This window comes from Lampris incognitus, chromosome 4 (assembly GCF_029633865.1).
Source record: "Lampris incognitus isolate fLamInc1 chromosome 4, fLamInc1.hap2, whole genome shotgun sequence".
Taxonomy (NCBI): Eukaryota; Metazoa; Chordata; class Actinopteri; order Lampriformes; family Lampridae; genus Lampris; species Lampris incognitus.
The window spans coordinates 6,382,208-6,401,632 of record NC_079214.1 but is presented as its reverse complement, the minus strand read 5'-3'; the positions used below and the strand labels follow the sequence as shown (position 1 = coordinate 6,401,632).

General features: G+C 46.1%; 1 protein-coding gene across 7 annotated transcripts in view; it reads left to right on the top strand.

The window, feature by feature from the left end:
• Positions 1-18,301, top strand: part of tcf12 (transcription factor 12) — a 169,517-nt gene extending 151,216 nt beyond the window's left edge. For 6 of the 7 annotated variants that reach the window (XM_056278282.1, XM_056278280.1, XM_056278281.1 and 3 more), the window contains 6 exons: positions 87-278; positions 9,007-9,118; positions 9,262-9,427; positions 11,331-11,563; positions 12,580-12,733; positions 16,764-17,971. In XM_056278282.1, the coding sequence (XP_056134257.1) occupies positions 87-278; positions 9,007-9,118; positions 9,262-9,427; positions 11,331-11,563; positions 12,580-12,722 (846 nt within the window). In that variant the 3' untranslated portion in view covers positions 12,723-12,733; positions 16,764-17,971. Of the gene's footprint in view, positions 1-86; positions 279-9,006; positions 9,119-9,261; positions 9,428-11,330; positions 11,564-12,579; positions 12,734-16,763; positions 17,972-18,262 lie in introns of those variants that run through there. The other variant, XR_008810147.1, reaches the window with a different exon arrangement.
• The last annotated feature ends 1,124 nt before the right edge of the window (positions 18,302-19,425 follow it).

The window sequence follows — 19,425 nt, the reverse complement described above, 5'->3', positions numbered from 1 at the left end:
GCTTATATAAAGCTGCTCTGTCCTCTCTCCTCTGCTCCTTCCCCTCCCCACCTCCCCAACCCCTCTCTCCTTCCTGCTCCTCCCAGTCTCGGATGGAGGATCGTCTGGACAGACTGGATGACGCAATCCTTGTTCTGCGGAACCACGCGGTGGGCTCCACCGCCAGCCTGCCCAGTGACATCCACAGCCTGCTGGGACAGGCCCAGAACGGGCCGCTCGCTGCCCTCGGAGCAAACTTCCCTGCATCCGCTTTGGTTCCGAGTCGGACAGCGGCAATGGTAGGAGGACTTCACAGAGATAGGGGGGGGGGGGGGGGGTTGGATTGCTTTTAAATATTTAGGAGATTGCATGTTGTGTATATTGCGGCTGATGAGCTTGTACGTGTTTTAGTCTTGTAAGTCGAAATATTTATTCTGGGGTTTAATATTTCCAGATGCACAGGCCTGCGCCACCTGTTTAGGAGGGGATCTGCTGCCATGCGTAAAAAAAAAATACTCAGATGTTTTCCACACACAGCAGTTGAATTTCTGCTGACATATTTTCCATAAGTGTAATGGTCGGCCCAAGCCCCCCCACCCTCCCCCCCATTCCTTCTTCTTCTTCTTGGGAAAAGCAGACAGTATACACAAGGGTGAAAGGAGAAATGAGAAAACCAGACTTAATGGAGTGAAGTGGTGCTTTGGTCTGGAAAGTGTTTGCGTGTTGCTGTCCATGTAACGTTAAAGACTAATCCTCGAGTGAAATGGGAGAATGTGCTCCCCCGTCCTCCATCCCGACTCTGCTCGTTTGGAGGAGTGGAGGGATTTGAGAACATCTGTAGGTGTTACTTGCATGGTTAAACTTTGCTTTTTGCACAAAACAGGGTTTTTTTTCCTTTTATTCTTTCTCCCTCTGATTATAATCACATGTTTCCCACTTTGAGCGTGTGATTGCGTTAGATCCGTTGGGTTTACTGGCACAGAACATGGGTTACTGATGTTGTTGTTGGGCATGTGACCAACGGTATCGGTTTTAGGAAAACCTCAAACAGGCACGGTAATGAATTTGATTAATGTTGAATTTAAGGACATTTGATACCAGTGTAAATGAACCCAATTAACTGTGGATAATTACCAAAATGAAGGACAAAAAAAACATTTGAGGGGGCGCCCCGGTGGCCCACCTGGTAGAGTGGTACCACATAAGGCTGAGTCCGTACCGCAGCGGCCTGGGTTTGAATCCTGCCCGGGCTCTTTGCTGCATGTCATCCCCCTCTCTCCCCTGCCTTTCCTGTCTCTCTCTCGACTTTCACTGTCAAAGGCGGAAAATGCCGACAAAAAAAACCCCCACTTGAACGGTGAATTAGACCAGTCGTTCCCAGAGACGGGGTCGCGACCCACAGGTGGGTCGCAGGAGGTTTTACGTGGGTCGCCAAATAAATTAGCAGAATTTCTTCCATAGTCTTTTATTTAAGGTTTATATCTGCAGTACATCTTTGAGCCACATGAGGGAGCTTGGCGGCATTGATACAACACTCACGGTTTCCGCCAGAAAAAGGCTGAACGCTGCAGCCGATATGCGTGTTGCGCTCTGCTCGTACACCGGACTGGGCAGGCTCAGCTATCACGTTAGCAAGGTGTACGTAAAATCCATAGGCACGACTGGGTGTTTGGAGTAGGCCTTAAAAGATCCTACTCAGTGGCGTCCAGGTAGTGTAGCGGTCTATTCCGTTGCCTACCAACACGGGGATCGCCGGTTCAATTCCCTGTGTTACCTCCGGCTTGGTCGGACGTCCCTACAGACACAATTGCCCGTGTCTGCAAGTGGGAAGCCGGATGTGGGTATGTGTCCTGGTCGCTGCACTAGCGCCTCCTCTGGTCGGTCGGGGCGCCTGTTCAGGGGGACTGGGGGGAACAGTGTGATCCTCCCACGCACTACATCCCCCCGGTGAAACTCCTCACTGTCAGGTGAGAAGAAGCGGCTGGCGACTCCACATGTACGGGAGGAGGAGGCATGTGGTAGTCTGCAGCCCTCCCTCCCCGGATCAGCAGAGGGGGCGGAGCAGAGACCGGGACGGCTCGGAGAAGAAATACGACCTTCCATTTTCCAAAACAGTCATCAAACCGTTTTGCTTTTGTTTGCCATGTTACTCGTGGAATTTGGTATCGGGTTTTAGTCTCGGGCAGAATCTCCAGTACCAATCCTCCATTTTAGCCTGGCGTCAACCCGGTGTGTCAGGTACTGGTATCTGCATCGATGCGTCTCGTTTGGGGTTTTCACTGCTGTATGATATTTTACTAAATTCCCGCCGTCACGTCACGTCAGGATGATCAAAGCTGTGTCATGTTTCCTTCGTTTCTGCCGCCCGCTCGCTGCCTCCGCCAGCAGCAGCAGAGAGTTATGACACATGTGAAGACCGAGCGCTTCTTCCTTTCATCTCCGCAGTTCGACGCTGTCATCTGGCTCACGGCGGCGGGAAACACGGACGCTCGCCGTTTGCGATCCATCACCGAGCTTTCTGATGTCATTCTGTCTGTTTGATATAGAATCACGTTTTTTGATTTCCTCCGGCGGCTCGGGTTTATTTGGGCGTGGGTGGTTTTGGCCGGTTTTGGCCGCGAGAGAGAAGGAGTCGTTTCTGTTCCAGACCCACAGCGTTTCCTCTCGGACCCCCGGGGCTGAGCAGCCCCTCCACACAGCACAGACACAGGCTTTCCCCTCTGGACAAACCCCCTTTTTCACCGCCCTCTTTTTTTTTTTTTTTTTTTTACTCGGGTCATCTGAATGGCTGGAAGCATGCGTCCTCGCCCGTGCCTCCGCCCAAAACGCAGCCCCTCAGCTGTATGGTAATCAGGCGGCCATGAAAATGGCAGAGCCCCAGTTTCCCTCCGACTCCTCCAGACAAAGAGTTGTTTGGACACCTGTTGAGAAGCCGAGCAGAGATCAGCGCAGCGCTGGGGGGGGGGGGGGGGGGGCGAGGGGTTAACAGAGGCCAGCAGTGACTGGAGATCACATTCTCACCCCCCCCCACCCCCCCTCACACACACACACGTGCACACATGCAAGATGATGTATGCATTCACAAATCAAAAGCACCCACACAGACGATAGCCAAACTCGAACCCCCAACAAACACACACACACACTCTCTCTCTCTCTCTCACACACACACAAGCACACAAACTCTCTCTCACACACACACACACACACACAAACTCTCTCTCTCTCGCTCACACACATTCTTGTACTTCTATCTTTGTAAGGACCCTCCCTGACTACATTCATTCCCTAGCTCTTAACCCCAGCCATAACTGACAATCCCCTAACTTCAGAGTTTTTAAATGTGGTGGATCATTTTAACCTTGTTCAGGCTCCAACTGAAGCCATGCACAGTAAGGAACCCATCCTGGACCTGGTTTTATCTTCTGGATGTTTACTAAATACCGCGCTATGCAGAGAAATTGGGGTTTCGCCGAAATCAGAATCAGAAACTTTATTTGTCGTTTCATTTCATGTACTTGTGCACATGAAATGAAACGAGGCATCGTTTCCCCCCAGCCCACAGCAGTGCAACACAAAGACAAACACACATCCAAAAGCTACAAGAACACATATATCCAATCTAACACACATCACTGTCCAGGAGAACAAACGCCAGCCAGGATGACTGTCAGAACTGCCGTTCTGCATGGGCTAGCTTAGCTTAGCCTGCCCCGCTTCCACGTCCTGTCAGACCACCCTCTGTGTTTCCTCTTCGGGCGCAGCTCCAGTCAGGGCCGTACCATAACATTATTTTGTGTATTACTGCATTTTTCACTACCATGAGCTGCGATGCACAAGTCACTTGCTGTCCGTTTTTTTTTTTTTTTTTCCAATTCATCCTCAGCAGGTAAATTTTGCCAAGCCCTGGCCCCTTCTGACCTCCAGCTCTGCTCCTCATTGAACACCTCGGCCTTTTTAAATTCTTTCAGTACCGCTTGTGTAAATATTCTAGACAATATTGCCCCTGTTAGAGTTACAAAGCCTTAAATGCCATCTCAGCCCTGGCTTAATAAAGAGAACTTACCATAAAGCAGAATGCAAATGGTGGGCTACATAACTTTCCGCCCATCTTGAAAGCCTGAAGGATCTCATGAAAGGTTTTGACTTGGCAGTTAAAATTGCACCTAGTAATTATTTTTGAGATCTTATAGCTAAACATGAACAAGACTCGAGACGCCTCTTCGATATTATCAGCTACACCACAAACCCCCCCCCCTCATTGTATCGAGCCCTCGGTTGATAAAAGTGTGTATAATTTTTCTCTAATAAGTTTCAAGCTTTTAGGAACGCAATCATCCCTCCTTCTCAAACTCTCCCTGATCTTTGTTATAAAACACCTGGCATCCTGCTAGCATTTAAAGCACCAGTGTATAATATTTAGGGGGATCTATTGGCAGAAATGGAATGTAATATTCATAAGTATTGTTTCATTCGTGTATAATCACCTGAAAATAAGAATTGTTGTGTTTTCATTACTTTAGAATGAGACATATATGTTTACAGAGGCAGTGGGTCCTCATCCACAGAGCCCACCATGTTGCACCACCATGTTTCTATTGTAGCCCAGAATTGACAAACCATAAACACTGGCTCTAGAGAAGGCCTTTCACATTTTTCGTGTAGTTTTGTGGCTACCATAGGTTCCTACGTGGAGGGGTTATCAGTTGGTTGCAATCTGCAATCTCACCAATAGATGCCACTAAATCCTACACACTGGTCCTTTAAGTTAGACACTACTAAACATTTAACCAGTGTCATTACCGACATGAAATTATCCTCCTGTTCACTGGACATTCTTCCAACTCACTTCTTCAAAGAAATATTTCATTCTGGACATTCTTCCAACTCACTTCAAAGAAATAATTCATTCAATCTCCTCCTCATTTGCATTTGTCCTAGCCATTATCAATTCCTTACTTGTGCCTGATTATCTTAAATCTGCTATAGATCAACCACTTCTCAAAAAGCCATCTCTTGAGCCATCTGTTTTGAATATAACGTCCGTCCCATATCTAAACTACCCCTTCTGGCTAAGGTCTTGGAAAACATAGTTGCTTGGCGGCTCATTGATCATATGAATGGCAACAGGCTCTTTGATAAATGTCAGTCAGATTTTAGGGCGGGTCATAGCACTGAGACAGCACTCGTTAGAGTTCTTAATGATATTCTTTTACAATCTGACAATGGCCAAACATCTGTTTTATTGCTTTTAGATCTTACTGCAGCTTTTGATACAGTTGATATCTTAATTGAACATCTCAAGCATTGGGTTGGCATATCAGGTATAGTTTTAGATTGGTTTTATTCTTATCTTTCTAATAGGAAATTTTGTATGGTCATTGGTGACTTTAAATCTTCCACCTCCCATTTCTTCTGTGGAGTGCCTCAAGGCTCAGTCCTTGGCCCTATATTATTCTCCATTTATATGTTACTTCTAGGTCAAATCTTTCATAAGTACAATATCAGTTTCCATTTTTGTACATAATACTCCCAGATCTATTTCTCATTTGACTACAACAACGCAACACAACTGGTCAAAATTCAATCCTGTCTTACATCTGTTAAAAACTGACTCTCTCAGAACTTTCTTCAGTTAAACTCTTATAATAAATCAGAAGCTATTATCATAAGTCTCATCATCACTGGCAGCCACTCAGGGTTGAGTATGACTGTCCTCCTTCTAGGTCCTTGAGGGTCTTCAGGTGGGCATAGATCCTTGCGGGAGGATGCCTGCGCGTGACAGCTTTTTATGTGGAGTGGCTGATGCGCCTGCAGCCACCACACAGTCTTTGCTAGGGAGTGGCCAGAGTCCAGTAGCATGGAGGACCAAGATGAATGGGGACCAACCTCTGCTGCAGCCTTCATCCACCTTCACTGGCATTGTGACTTGAAGACATCTTCCGTGAGTTCTGCCATTGAAGTCTTTGTTGGATCACACTTTGTCTGGAACTGCCCCCTTGACCTATCCACCTTGGGTGACCCTACCAGGAGCCAAGCTCTGGACAGCATAGCTCTTGGGATCATTAGTACACGCAAGCTTCTCCACCATGGCAAGGTGGTGATCCATGTGAAGAAAGGTCTAGACCCCTCCATCTTAAGTCTAGACCCCTCCAGCAAGCACTTCTTTAACTTAGGTTCTCTTTCTTATTGCATCAAAACCCAGTGCAGAAATCTGGGTGTTATCTTTGATAACCAACTTAACTTTGACCAACAGGTTGAGTCAGTCATTCAGTCGTGCTTTCTGCAACTTCATAATATCTCAAAAGTTAGGTCTCCTTTTTATCTGTTAAGAATCTGGAAACTGTAATCCACGCTTTCATTACATCCCACCAGTAGTGTACAATGGAGTTTAAATCAGGGGCTTCAGTAACGACCTGCACCCCCCCCCACACACACACATGCAAATTTCTCATATGGTGCTATACAGCCAACACAGCCACATGCAAAATCATCATCATCGGCGGTCACTCGAAGCAAGTATGACAGTCCTCTCCATTGGGTTTTCTATTTGTGGGTCTTCAGATGGCTGTAGAGACTGATTCGCAATCCACATACTTTGGTGCAGTGTGGACAGGGGAAAGTGGTGGTGGTGGTTCAGCCTTTTTTTCTCTCTCCTTGCGGTGCTGTCGCTTTTTCTCTGCAGCCCAGCGGATTCCATTTCATGACGTGCCGCTCCTTCCTGCACAGATTTCTTCCAGGAGCGCCTATCCGGTGCATTATATTCCCAGTTGCAAAATACACTATCACACACTATATGCACTACTGGATCAAAACCAACAAGACAGCTGACCTTCAACAACCACAACACACACCACTGTGCACTGCAGCAGCTACTGCAGCATCAGCATGTACACTGTTAAGTGCCAGGATGATTGCCATAAATCGTACATCAGGGAAACCAAACAGATGCTGGCCAAGAGGATGGTACCACACAGAAGATCTAACGTGTCAGGCCAGGACTCCACAGTCTACACCCATCTACAGGCCAGTGGCCACTCTTTCAAGGATGAGGATGTGCACATCCTTGATAGGGAGGAACGCTGGTTTGAATGGGGAGTCAAAGAGGCCATCCCTGAACGGGGGGGGGGGTGCTGGCGAAGAGTACATCTGTCACCATCTTACAATGCTGTGATTGCAGTTGTTCTCCAACCCTCTGTGAATAGTACACATGACCATTGTAACTCTAGTTAATGGTCACGGCAGTTTGCATATGAAACTGATCGCTGTTTTTGGTCGTTATGCCACTATATTGTTTATAAGGGTGGGGACACCTGCAGTCAGGTGAGACTGAAGAGGTCACTTAGACGAGTGATGAAACGTTGCTCTCTCAATAAACGTTGTGTCCAGATGAACTGATTCAGCTTCCTGTGATTTTCTTACCTGGATTATTGAGCGTGCATTAGCAAATATTATCGGTGCACTGCCTTCAATTCAATAAGAAATATGTGCACACCATCCTGGAGTTGGTGTGTAAGTTCCACCTCACGTGAAAGACTTGTGGCAGCCTTCTCTCGCAAAAAGCATCCAGCAATTTAGTCCGTTTGAGAGAAAGTGTAAAAAAAAAAATGCAGACAATCCTACCAGATTCACAAAAAAACATGAAGTAGATTGGCAACAAGAACGTCAGTCTGAGCCGTCCCGGTCTCTGCTCCACCCCCTCTGCCGATCTGGGGAGAGCTGCAGACAACCACATGCCTCCTCCCATACATGTGGAGTCACCAGCCGCTTCTTTACACCTGACAGTGAAGAGTTTCACCAGGAGGACGTAGTGCGTGGGAGGATCACGCATTTCGCCCCTAGTTCCCCCGAACAGGCACCTTGACCGACCAGAGGAGGCGCTAGTGCAGTGACCAGGACAAATCCCCACATCTGGCTTCCCACCCGCAGACACGGCCAATTGTGTCTGTAGGGACGCCCAACCAAGCCGGAGGTAACATGGGGATTTGAACTGGCGAGCCCTGCATTGGTAGGCAACGGAATAGACCGCCACGCTACCCGGACGCTACTTTACTTGTTTTTACTGTGTTGTAGTAATTCATACCTCACTTGTCATTATTACTGCATCAGTTTTACCTTTATTTATTGGCTGTCTGGTAATTTCTTGTTTTTGTGTCTTTGTAAAGCACTTGTAACTTGTTTCTGAAAAGTGCTATATAAATAAAGTTGTTATTATTATTGTTATTACAACCATCAGATCTATACATCTAAACTTAACCCTTACCTTCACCTAATCCTAATTCTAACCTTAACCCAAGTCCTTAACTTAAAATAAACCCTTAATGAAGTGAGGACCGGCCAAAATGTACTCACTCCGGTCGGGCGTCCGTACAGACACAATTGGCATGTCTGCGGTGGGAAGCCGGATATGGTTGTTTCCTGGTCGCTGCACTAGCGCCTCCTCTGGTCAGTCGGGGCGCCTGTTCGGGGGGAAGGGGGAATTCCATGATCCTCCCACGCGCTATGTCCCCCTGGTGAAACTCCTCACTGTCAGGTGAAAAGAAGCGGTTGGCGATTCCACATGTATGGGAGGAGCCATGTGGTAGTCTGCAGCCCTCCCCGGATCGGCAGAGGGGGTGGAGCAGTGACCGGGACGGCTCGGAAGAGTGGGGTAATTGGCCAAGTACAATTGGGGAGAAAATGGGGAGGGGGGGGGGTCCAGTTGGTCCTTACAGAAGTATAGGTATAAGTATAAGAACACACACAGTACTGGCTCTCCGCCCCTCCCTGGGCTGAGGGGGAGCCGCTAGCTGGAGAATGTGTGTTAAAGCTCAGACAGGAGGGACATTGTGGTTTACTTTGGCGGCAGTTGACTGTTTTGGAGGTTCTGGATAAAAGTCACTTTGTGTTTGAAGCTACATTTCATGTCACAGCTCAGAGGAAATACTCCATCCCATGTGGCGTTCTAGAAGCTTCTCTCTGATAGAAATCCATGGTCAGATCTGAGCATGTACCTGACGGTGTTTCTTGTCTCATCTGGTTCTGCAGGGTGGAGCCCACCGCGACGAGGCTGCCACTCTCTCCAGCAGCCACGCTGGCCTGCCCAGCGCCGGCGCCACATCCAGCACTGAACTCAGCCACCAAGTGGAGGCCTTCAGAGGTGCGATGTGCACAATGATATGGACAACACAAGGCTTTACATACAACATCATACTAGACCAGTTTCATATGTTGATGAAAAAACAGCAAGACATTGTCAGGGTGGTGTTGTTATCCTGTTGTCCTCTCTGTGTGTTGCTGCAGGTCTGGCTTCAGGGTTGGTGGGGCAGGTGGCTTCTGCGCTGGAGCTGAAGATGGAGAACCAAGACAAGGAGGAGATGCTTGACAACCACTCCTCTGATGAACTCAAGTCAGATGAGGAGAGTGACAAGAAAGACATCAAAACACCCCGAGGAGGCACCCGCACAAGGTCCCAGCACCAAAATACCTCCTATTACTGTGTGTATGTGTGGGTTTGTGCCTGTATGTGTGTGTGTCGTAGGGCAGTCAGGTGACCACAACCCTCACCCTGCAGCATTTTGACCAACGGTGAGACGATGTCCTGCAATTTGAAGCAAAATAACATGTACGTGTTTCATCGTGGGCGGCACAGTGGTTAGTGCGGTCGCCTCACAGCAAGAAGGTCCTGGATTCGAGCCCTGGGGTAGTCCAACCTTGGGGGTCGACCCGGGTCATCCTCTGTGTGGAGTTTGCATGTTCTCCCCGTGTCTGCGTGGGTTTCCTCCGAGGGCTCCAGCAGCCTGTCCAGGGTGTCTCCCCGTCTGCCGCCCAATGACTGCTGGGATAGCCTCCAGCATCACCGTGACCCTGAGAGCAGGATAAGCGGTTCAGATAATGGATGGATGTTTCATCATTTAATCATTAAATTATTAATTTTAATTTATATCTGATAGCTTGGTTGGTTGTATATTAATGTGCTCTTAAACACCAACATGGCACCTAGTCAAAGACCGCTCTCATTATACTGTTTGTTGGTCAAGCCTACAGCGATTTAATTTCTCATCTACTATTTAAGCATTTTATTGTCAAACTCAGATAGTGAGCAGGAGTGTGGCCACGGGCAGGGTGTAGGGGTATCGGTGTTTTTTTAGTAAGGCCTGATAGCATTATGTCACAGCTCAACATCTTTCTGTGTTAGTAATGTCTGGAGGGTGGACATTATAAATCTGCCCTGCAAAATCTCAGTTTGTCCTTCATTTTTGTCTGTTGGCATCTGGTCATCCCGGGGTGGGGGTGGGGTCTTTTGGCATAGGTGATATAATTAGCATAGCTAGCTGCTTCTATAAACAGTCTTAAAATCCTTCATGGAGATTTGAAACATTCTTGGAGCAACTGATAACTTGCAGCAGGTCAAAATTACTTGATTAGGTGCCAGTTTTGAATTCTTTCTAACAACAGTTGTGCTGTAAAAGAACACCGCTTTTACATTTTGAAGGAAACGTATTTACTTTACTTTCCTCCCAAATATCTGAAATATTTTCTTGTTTGATTTTACTTTATAGTTTATTCAATTCAGATGACTTTACTTATGTTGTGTCTTTGTACCGTTTCACCTAAGAAGTGAACAAAATATTTACATGATTAAACATTTTTCATCTTCATATTAATACTTAAATAATTCACCTTGGGCGTCTGGGTGGCGTGGCGGTCTATTCCGTTGCCTACCAACACGGGGATCAGAGGTTCGAATCCCCGTGTTTCCTCCGGCTTGGTCGGGCGTCCCAACAGACAAAATTGGCCGTGTCTGCGGGTGAGAAGCCGGATGTGGGTATGTGTCCTGGTCGCTGTACTAGCGCCTCCTCTGATTGGTCGAGGCGCCTGTTTGGGGGGGGGGGGAATAGCGTGATCCTCCCACGCAGTACGTTCCCCCTGGTGAAACTCCTCACTGTCAGGTAAAAAGAAGTGGCTGGCGACTCCACATGTATGGGAGGAGGCATGCGGTAGTCTACAGCCCTCCCCGGATCAGCAGAAGGGGTGGAGCAGAGACCGGGACGGCTCGGAAGAGTGGGGTAATTGGCCAGGTACAACTGGGGAGGAAAAAAAAGGGGGGGGGGATCCAAAAACAACCCCAAAACTAACCTTAAATAACCACTTTAGTTTATTTTGGTCACACGGTTCATGGTTATTCAAGGTCATATCTGCCACCACCACCACCACCACTGTATTGATGTCGCCGTAGATGTGGAGTGACATCATGATGTCGAGCAGGATGTGTTTTGTTCTTTCGTTAGCTCGCCATGTAAAAACTGGTGTCTTGAGTCTCTGGTTGGCATTGCAATGACCTCGGCCGGGCGTCTTCTTCCCCTCTTCAGCAGCATCAATGAGGATGAGGACCTGAACCCGGAGCAGAAGGCCGAGCGCGAGCGTGAGAGGAGAATGGCCAACAACGCCCGCGAGCGTCTGAGGGTGAGGGACATCAACGAGGCCTTCAAGGAGCTGGGACGCATGTGCCAGCTGCACCTGAAGAGTGAGAAGCCCCAGACCAAGCTGCTGATCCTCCATCAGGCGGTAGCAGTCATTCTGAGCCTGGAGCAGCAGGTCAGAGGTCAGTGGACATCCATGACTAGTTCATCAGTTTGAAGTCTGGGAAGGCTGGTTAATCTGGTTGTTTTGTAACGTTACATGGAAACAGAACTTAGACTTAAAGTAATCTGGAAGACTCTCACCTAAATAAATACGTCTTACGGTCGTTGGCCGAACGAGGTGACACAAAAAGGTGTGTCTGTGCCGACATTCCCGCCGCGTCACACAGGAAGTGATGTGTTTTCTGTCACCCAGCAGTGGTTGGTCCTTCAGAGAGAACAGCTGCAACACAACGTTTTGTGTTCCGGCATTGTGATGGACAAACTGGTTAGCGGTTTCAGAAATGACTCCGGGGAAGTGCATACCAAAAAAGAACGCAACCGTAATCTTTGAGATTGACACTTTAAAGCCGAAATCTGTGACTTTTCTCCCTTAATAAATTACCATTTCCTCCACGTGCATGATGGAGTCAGGCGCCATAACACCACCTGTCATCTTTGCTATGGTGTGAGACTCTCTCCAGTCTCCGTGTACCGCTGTTGAAATGTTTTGACTGGGTAGGACGAACACTGGTGCAGCGGCAAACACATACGTGTTGGAAAAAAGACTGAAACGTGATGCTGATGTATCCATGACAACCAATATGACTGTACAACAGTGTTCCCATATAGTGTGATGTAGTTTGTAATACATCAGACTGTGTGTGTTAGCTTTGGTCCCAGGATCCATTTTTACAAGGGTGGGAACTGTTTACTGCTGAGCTGACAGCACACCAGCCACAATGGCTGCTGCACCTGGTTTGTAGTCCTGCTGCACCTGGTTTGTAGTCCTGCTACACCTGGTTTGTAGTCCTGCTGCACCTGGTTTGTAGTCCTGCTGCACCTGGTTTGTAGTCCTGCTGCACCTGGTTTGTAGTCCTGCTGCACCTGGTTTGTAGTCCTGCTACACCTGGTTTGTAGTCCCAGAAAATCAGAGTCAGCGGGTCTGTTTCTCTCTGCCTCCTACATCCAACTCCAGCTTTTTTTTCTGAACCCGCAGAGAGGAACCTGAACCCCAAAGCAGCCTGCCTTAAGAGACGGGAGGAGGAGAAGGTGTCGGGGGTTTCTGGGGACGGCCAACAGGCCCACACAGGAGTCCACCCCGGCCTCACGGACACATCCAATCCCATGGGCCACCTCTGAGAAGCGCACAGGTATACAACAGAATCATATAGCATCTGGTACATCAGTCACAGGGTCCCCACACGTCCTGGAAAACCTGTAAATTTGAAGTTTTCCGGTCATGGAAAAACCATCCTGGAAAATGACATAGTTGATCAAGAATCCTGGAGGTTTTATTGAGGTCATGGAAAACTGAAAAGTTAGCGTAGCATGTCAAGAGATAAGCAGCTGAGGTAAAACTACCTTGACCCATTTAAATGAAAATGTACAACTCATGGCAAATTGGTAAGCAGTTCGGAGAGAGATGAAGTATGACAAACACAGGGCGTAAACAGGAAGTCAGGCATCCAAGCATAACACCTCTGCTGGCAAGGCAACTTGAAGACAACGTGAGAGGAAAATTCTTCTTTTACCTAGTTAGCTGATTTCCTCTGTCATATTATACACTGTCATATCATACACTGTCATATCATACACTGTCATATCATACACCTGTTCATATCATACACTGTCATATTACACAACTGTTCATATTATACACTGTCATATTATACACTGTCATATCATACACCTGTTCATATCATACACTGTCATATTATACACTGTCATATTATACACTATCATAGTATACACTGTCATTTATACACTGTCATATTATACACTGTCATACACTATCATAGTATACACTGTCATTTATACACTGTCATATTATACAGTCATATCATACACCTGTTCATATCATACACTGTCATATTACACAACTGTTCATATCATACACTGTCATATTATACACCTGTTCATATCATACACTGTCATATTACACAACTGTTCATATTATACACTGTCATATCATACACTATCATATTATACACTGTCATATTATACACTGTCATTTATACACTATCATATTATACACTGTCATTTATACACTATCATATTATACAGTCATTTATACACTATCATATTATACACTGTCATAGTATAAACTATCATATCATACACTGTCATAGTATACACTGTCATATTATACACTGTCATTTATACACTATCATATTATACACTGTCATATTATACACTATCATATTATACACTGTCATAGTATACACTATCATATCATACACTGTCACAGTATACACTATCATATCATACACTGTCATAGTATACACTGTCATATCATACACTGTCATAGTATACACTATCATATCATACACTGTCATAGTATACACTGTCGTATTATACACTGTCATATCATACACTGTCATAGTATACACTGTCATATTATACACTGTCATATCATACACTGTCATATTATACACTGTCATATCATACACTGTCATAGTATACACTATCATATCATACACTGTCATAGTATACACTGTCATATTATACACTGTCATATCATACACTGTCATAGTATACACTATCATATTATACACTGTCATAGTATACACTATCATATCATACACTGTCACAGTATACACTATCATATCATACACTGTCATAGTATACACTGTCATATCATACACTGTCATAGTATACACTATCATATCATACACTGTCATAGTATACACTGTCATATTATATACTGTCATATCATACACTGTCATATTATACACTGTCATATCATACACTGTCATAGTATACACTATCATATCATACACTGTCATAGTATACACTGTCATATTATACACTGTCATATCATACACCTGTTCATATCATACACTGTCATAGTATACACTGTCATATCATACACTGTCATAGTATACACTATCATATCATACACTGTCATAGTATACACTATCATATTATACACTGTCATATTACACAACTGTTCATATCATACACTGTCATATCATACACTGTCATATTATACACTGTCATATTATACACTGTCCTATTACACAACTGTTCATATCATACACTGTCATATCATACACTGTCATATTATACACTGTCATATCATACACTGTCATAGTATACACTATCATATCATACACTGTCATAGTATACACTATCATATTATACACTGTCATATTACACAACTGTTCATATCATACACTGTCATATCATACACTGTCATATTATACACTGTCATATTATACACTGTCCTATTACACAACTGTTCATATCATACACTGTCATATCATACACTGTCATATTATACACCTTCATATCATACACTGTCATATACACTGTCATATTATATACCTGTTCATATCATACACTGTCATATTACACAACTGTTCATATCATACACTGTCGTATCATACACTGTCATATCATACACTGTCATATCATACACTGTCATATCATACACTCATATTATACACATGTTCATATTATACACTGTCATATTACACACCTATTATACACCGTACACATATTATACACCCATTCAACAGCTTGTGCAACAACAACAAAAATCACAAATATCCCGAGGTCTTTTTTTTTTAGGAGGGGGGGGGTTCCTCCCTTTTTCTTCCCAATTGTACTTGGCCAATCGCCCCACTCTTCCGAGCCATCCCGGTCGCTGCTCCACCCCCTCTGTTGATCCAGGGTGGGCTGCAGACTACCACATGCCTCCTCCCATACATGTGGAGTCATCAGCTGCTTCTTTTCACCTGACAGTGAGGAGTTTCACCAGGGGGATGTAGCGTGTGGGAGGATCACGCTATTCCCCCCAGTTCCCCCTCCCCACTGAACAGGCATCCTGACCGACCAGAGGAGGCGCTAGTGCAGCGACCAAGACACATACCCACATCTAGCTTCCCACCCACAGACACGGGCAATTGTATCTGTAGGGACGCCCGATCAAGCCGGAGGTAGCATGGGGATTTGAACTGGTGATCCCCGTCTTGGTAGGCAACAGAACAGACCTCTACACTACCTGGACACCCCACAAATATTCTGTCTTTACTGATTTTTTTTTTCTTCATAAAAATCTAATCACCTCAACTAACTCTAAACAGCCATGCTTTTGTGATCGTGTCACCAAGTCATCAAATGTTTTGCACCGTCCAGTCAAATCACATCCATTCCCATTTTGTCCCGCCTTAATATCCTGTTTTACTTGGCAATACATCACATTATGGAAGCAAGAGACACCTGAATGATGTTTCACCTTGTCTTTTACTGCTACTACTGCTACTGCTGCTACTACTACTACTTTTGGCGGCTCCCGCTGGGGTCCCCACAGCAGATCATCCGTTTCCATTTCTTCATGTCTTCTGCATCTTCCTCTGTCACACCAGCCACCTGCATGTCCTCCCTCACCACATCCGTAAACCTCCTCTTTGGCCTCCCTCTTTTCCTCTTCCCTGGCAGCTCCATATTCAGCATCCTTCTCCCAGTATACCCAGCATCTCTCCACCACACATGTCCAAACCATCTCCATCTTGTCTCTCTTGCTTTGTCTCCAAACCGTCCAACCTGAGCTGTCCCTCTAATATACTCCTTCCTAATCCTGTCCTTCTTCATCACTCCCAGTGAAAATCTTATCATCTTCATCTCTGCCACCTCCAGCTCCACCTCCTGTCTTTTAATCAGTGCCACTGTCTCCAAACCATACAACATAGCTGGTCTCATAACCATCTTGTAAACCTTCCCTTTAACTCTTGCTGGTACCCTTCTGTCACACATCACTTCTTCACCTTGTCTTTAACACACTGTCAACAGACGTCACTTCCCTCTCAGTAATGACGGCAGAGTTAGTTTAATACCAGTCAGGTTGTGCAGTTGTATTGTTACCTGCTGAGATGTTGTGTTTTATTCATGTCTTCGTGTGCTGAGATGTGATACCAGTGTGGCGTCTCCGGGCGGTACGTCCATGTAGACTGTTGAGACTTCTGCTGATGCGACTACTGAATAATATGTGACCTTCTGCCAAGAAGGCCTGGCGTCCATATCCACCATGAAGTCCTGGAACAGGGTTTCCTTTGGGAACAGTCACGCTTGTTGATAAAGCTGATGTGTGTGAATGTTGAAGTGTGTTGAGGAGTAAAACGTGTGATTAGCTGTTCAATGTCGGCCTCTGAGTGGGATGTTTCTTCTTCCTGCCAACAGGTGAAGATGATCCAGATCGTTTCTGTAAAGAGAGAATTGCCGACTTTGCTTCCCGATGGCAGACCGGACTTCCAGTTCTTCACACCAACTGGAGGAGACAGACCACTTAAAGCAAAACTACAAGACTGACACAAGCCAATCATGTCGTCATAACAACAACAATAATAATAATAATAATGACAATAATAACGATAGTGATGATAATAATAGTGATAAAAAGAAACCCCACCCAGCGTCCAGCCCCCCTGTGACAGCAGCCAGTATCCATCAGCAAGTTCCTGCCCACGTGAAGACCTTCAGCACGTGTCAAGCCAGAAGACGCCCGCCGCTTCTGAACAATCACAGACTGTGGCGTCCTCCTCCGGCCCTGCGGGGGAATGCCTTGTGCCTAAACTGAATTGACGAATGCATTGTAACAGCAGCTGTTGTTCTGTTCTTTGTTTTGTTTCTCTATTTATTATGTTGCGGAGCTATAACGTGTGTGTCTAAAGGGAACGTTACAAAGTTTCAAAGAGGAGCACGTGACGTTTCAGTCTCGCTACAGTTTGCCGGCGGCGCCCCCACATGAAGGAAACCTTCATTTATTGGCCTGTTTGGAGTGATCTTTCCACCCAGCTGAGAGGGTGGTGTAGTGGGAAGGTGGTGTAGTGGGAGGGTGGTGTAGTGGGAAGGTGTGGCGAGAGCTCGAACGACGCGTCATAGCGAGTGAAAGACGTACTGAGTGTATTTGTATCGTGCCCGCGCGCGAGCTGTCCGTCTCCTGGTTGCCATCGCTCCTCGTGGCCGTGACGACACGGCTGAAGGTCTCCTCGCGCGAGGTGCGGCGGTAATAACCCGGCAAAGGTGACGCAGAAAATGGCAAAGTACAGTTTGACTGAACGCTCCGCCGTGGTGGCCGTTTCATACGTCATCGGTAGCGGAGAGAGCCAAGTGTTTGCGCACCTTTAGCATCCCTGCATATTTTAGTGTCTTAAAGGAAAACACGACGTCACTGCCCTGCGGGTCCTTCGCCATATAGTGTTAGAATGACGTAACGTGCAGGTTATTGGTTTGTAACGTGCAGGTTATTGGTTTGTAACGTGCAGGTTATTGGTTTGTAACGTGCAGGTTATTGGTTTGTAACGTGCAGGTTATTGGTTTGTAACTTGCAGGTTATTGGTTTGTAACTTCCAGGTTATTGGTTTGTAACTTCCAGGTTATTGGTTTGTAACTTGCAGGTTATTGGTTTGTAACATGCAGGTTATTGGATGTAACGTGCAGGTTATTGGTTTGTAACATGCAGGTTATTGGATGTAACGTGCAGGTTATTGGTTTGTAACGTGCAGGTTATTGGTTTGTAACTCGCAGGTTATTGGTTTGTAACTCGCAGGTTATTGGTTTGTAACGTGCAGGTTATTGGTTTGTAACTTGCAGGTTATTGGTTTGTAACATGCAGGTTATTGGATGTAACGTGCAGGTTATTGGATGTAACGTGCAGGTTATTGGTTTGTAACTCGCAGGTTATTGGTTTGTAACGTGCAGGTTATTGGTTTGTAACGTGCAGGTTATTGGTTTGTAACATGCAGGTTATTGGATGTAACGTGCAGGTTATTGGTTTGTAACTTGCCGGTTATTGGATGTAACTCGCAGGTTATTGGTTTGTAACGTGCAGGTTATTGGTTTGTAACGTGCAGGTTATTGGTTTGTAACGTGCAGGTTATTGGTTTGTAACGTGCAGGTTATTGGTTTGTAACTTGCAGGTTATTGGTTTGTAACGTGCAGGTTATTGGTTTGTAACTTCCAGGTTATTGGTTTGTAACGTGCAGGTTATTGCGTTTGTTGTTCTGGACTCCGGCGCTAAAGTAGCGTCTCTTAGCTAGCCGCGCGCTCACCGGAAGTAGCTTTTCAAAACGACGACCATGCTTTCTCCTGGCCTGACGAACATATCTCCGTTATCTCCGTTCACAGCGTCTCTCAAAGCAAGTACGCCAAGTAGACCGCTTCTCCTCTTCCCTGGTGTCGTACCGAGTCGTGTCCGGCGGAGGCGGGCCGGATGTTAGCGAGCCGGATGGTTTCCGGTTTCCTCGTCAGACTCGGGTTGAGTTTACGGGAGCGCGGCGATGACCAAAAGACACGAGCGGGTGGCTCGCGGCCGTCCGCGTGCGTTCGTGCGGAGTGTGTGGTCTTAAGACTTGTTTTATAGTCCCGCTACTTCCCTCACGTCGTCTTCCGCCGCCTGGGACCGGGTCGCCGCGTCCAGAACCTTGTGTAGCAGCGAAGGGGAAGCCAGGCAGGCGGAAGGACGGAAGGGTTTACGAGGAAGCGTTGAATTGGATTTACTTCCTGCACAAATCGGAAGTCCGCTGCCGTCTGTTCTGCGCCTGCGCCTGGCCCTGCTCTTCATCTCGGTCTTCATCAGCTCGTCTTCCTCGCCGGCCGGCGGGACGGAGGCGGGACGTCCGACTCTCTTTAACAAACTTGCTCTTGTTTTGTGTTTCTTGGCTCGTCCGTTTGCTTCGTCCCCTTGTACAATATACAAAAAGGAAAAAAAAACACTTGGCTTATTTTTCACCGTAGTTAGTCTTTTATACAATAATACTGTAAGAATATTTCTTGAATTCTAAATATTACTCTTTCTAGATTTTTGAAATCGAAAGTTTTGAGTAAAAAAGTTTCTTACTTT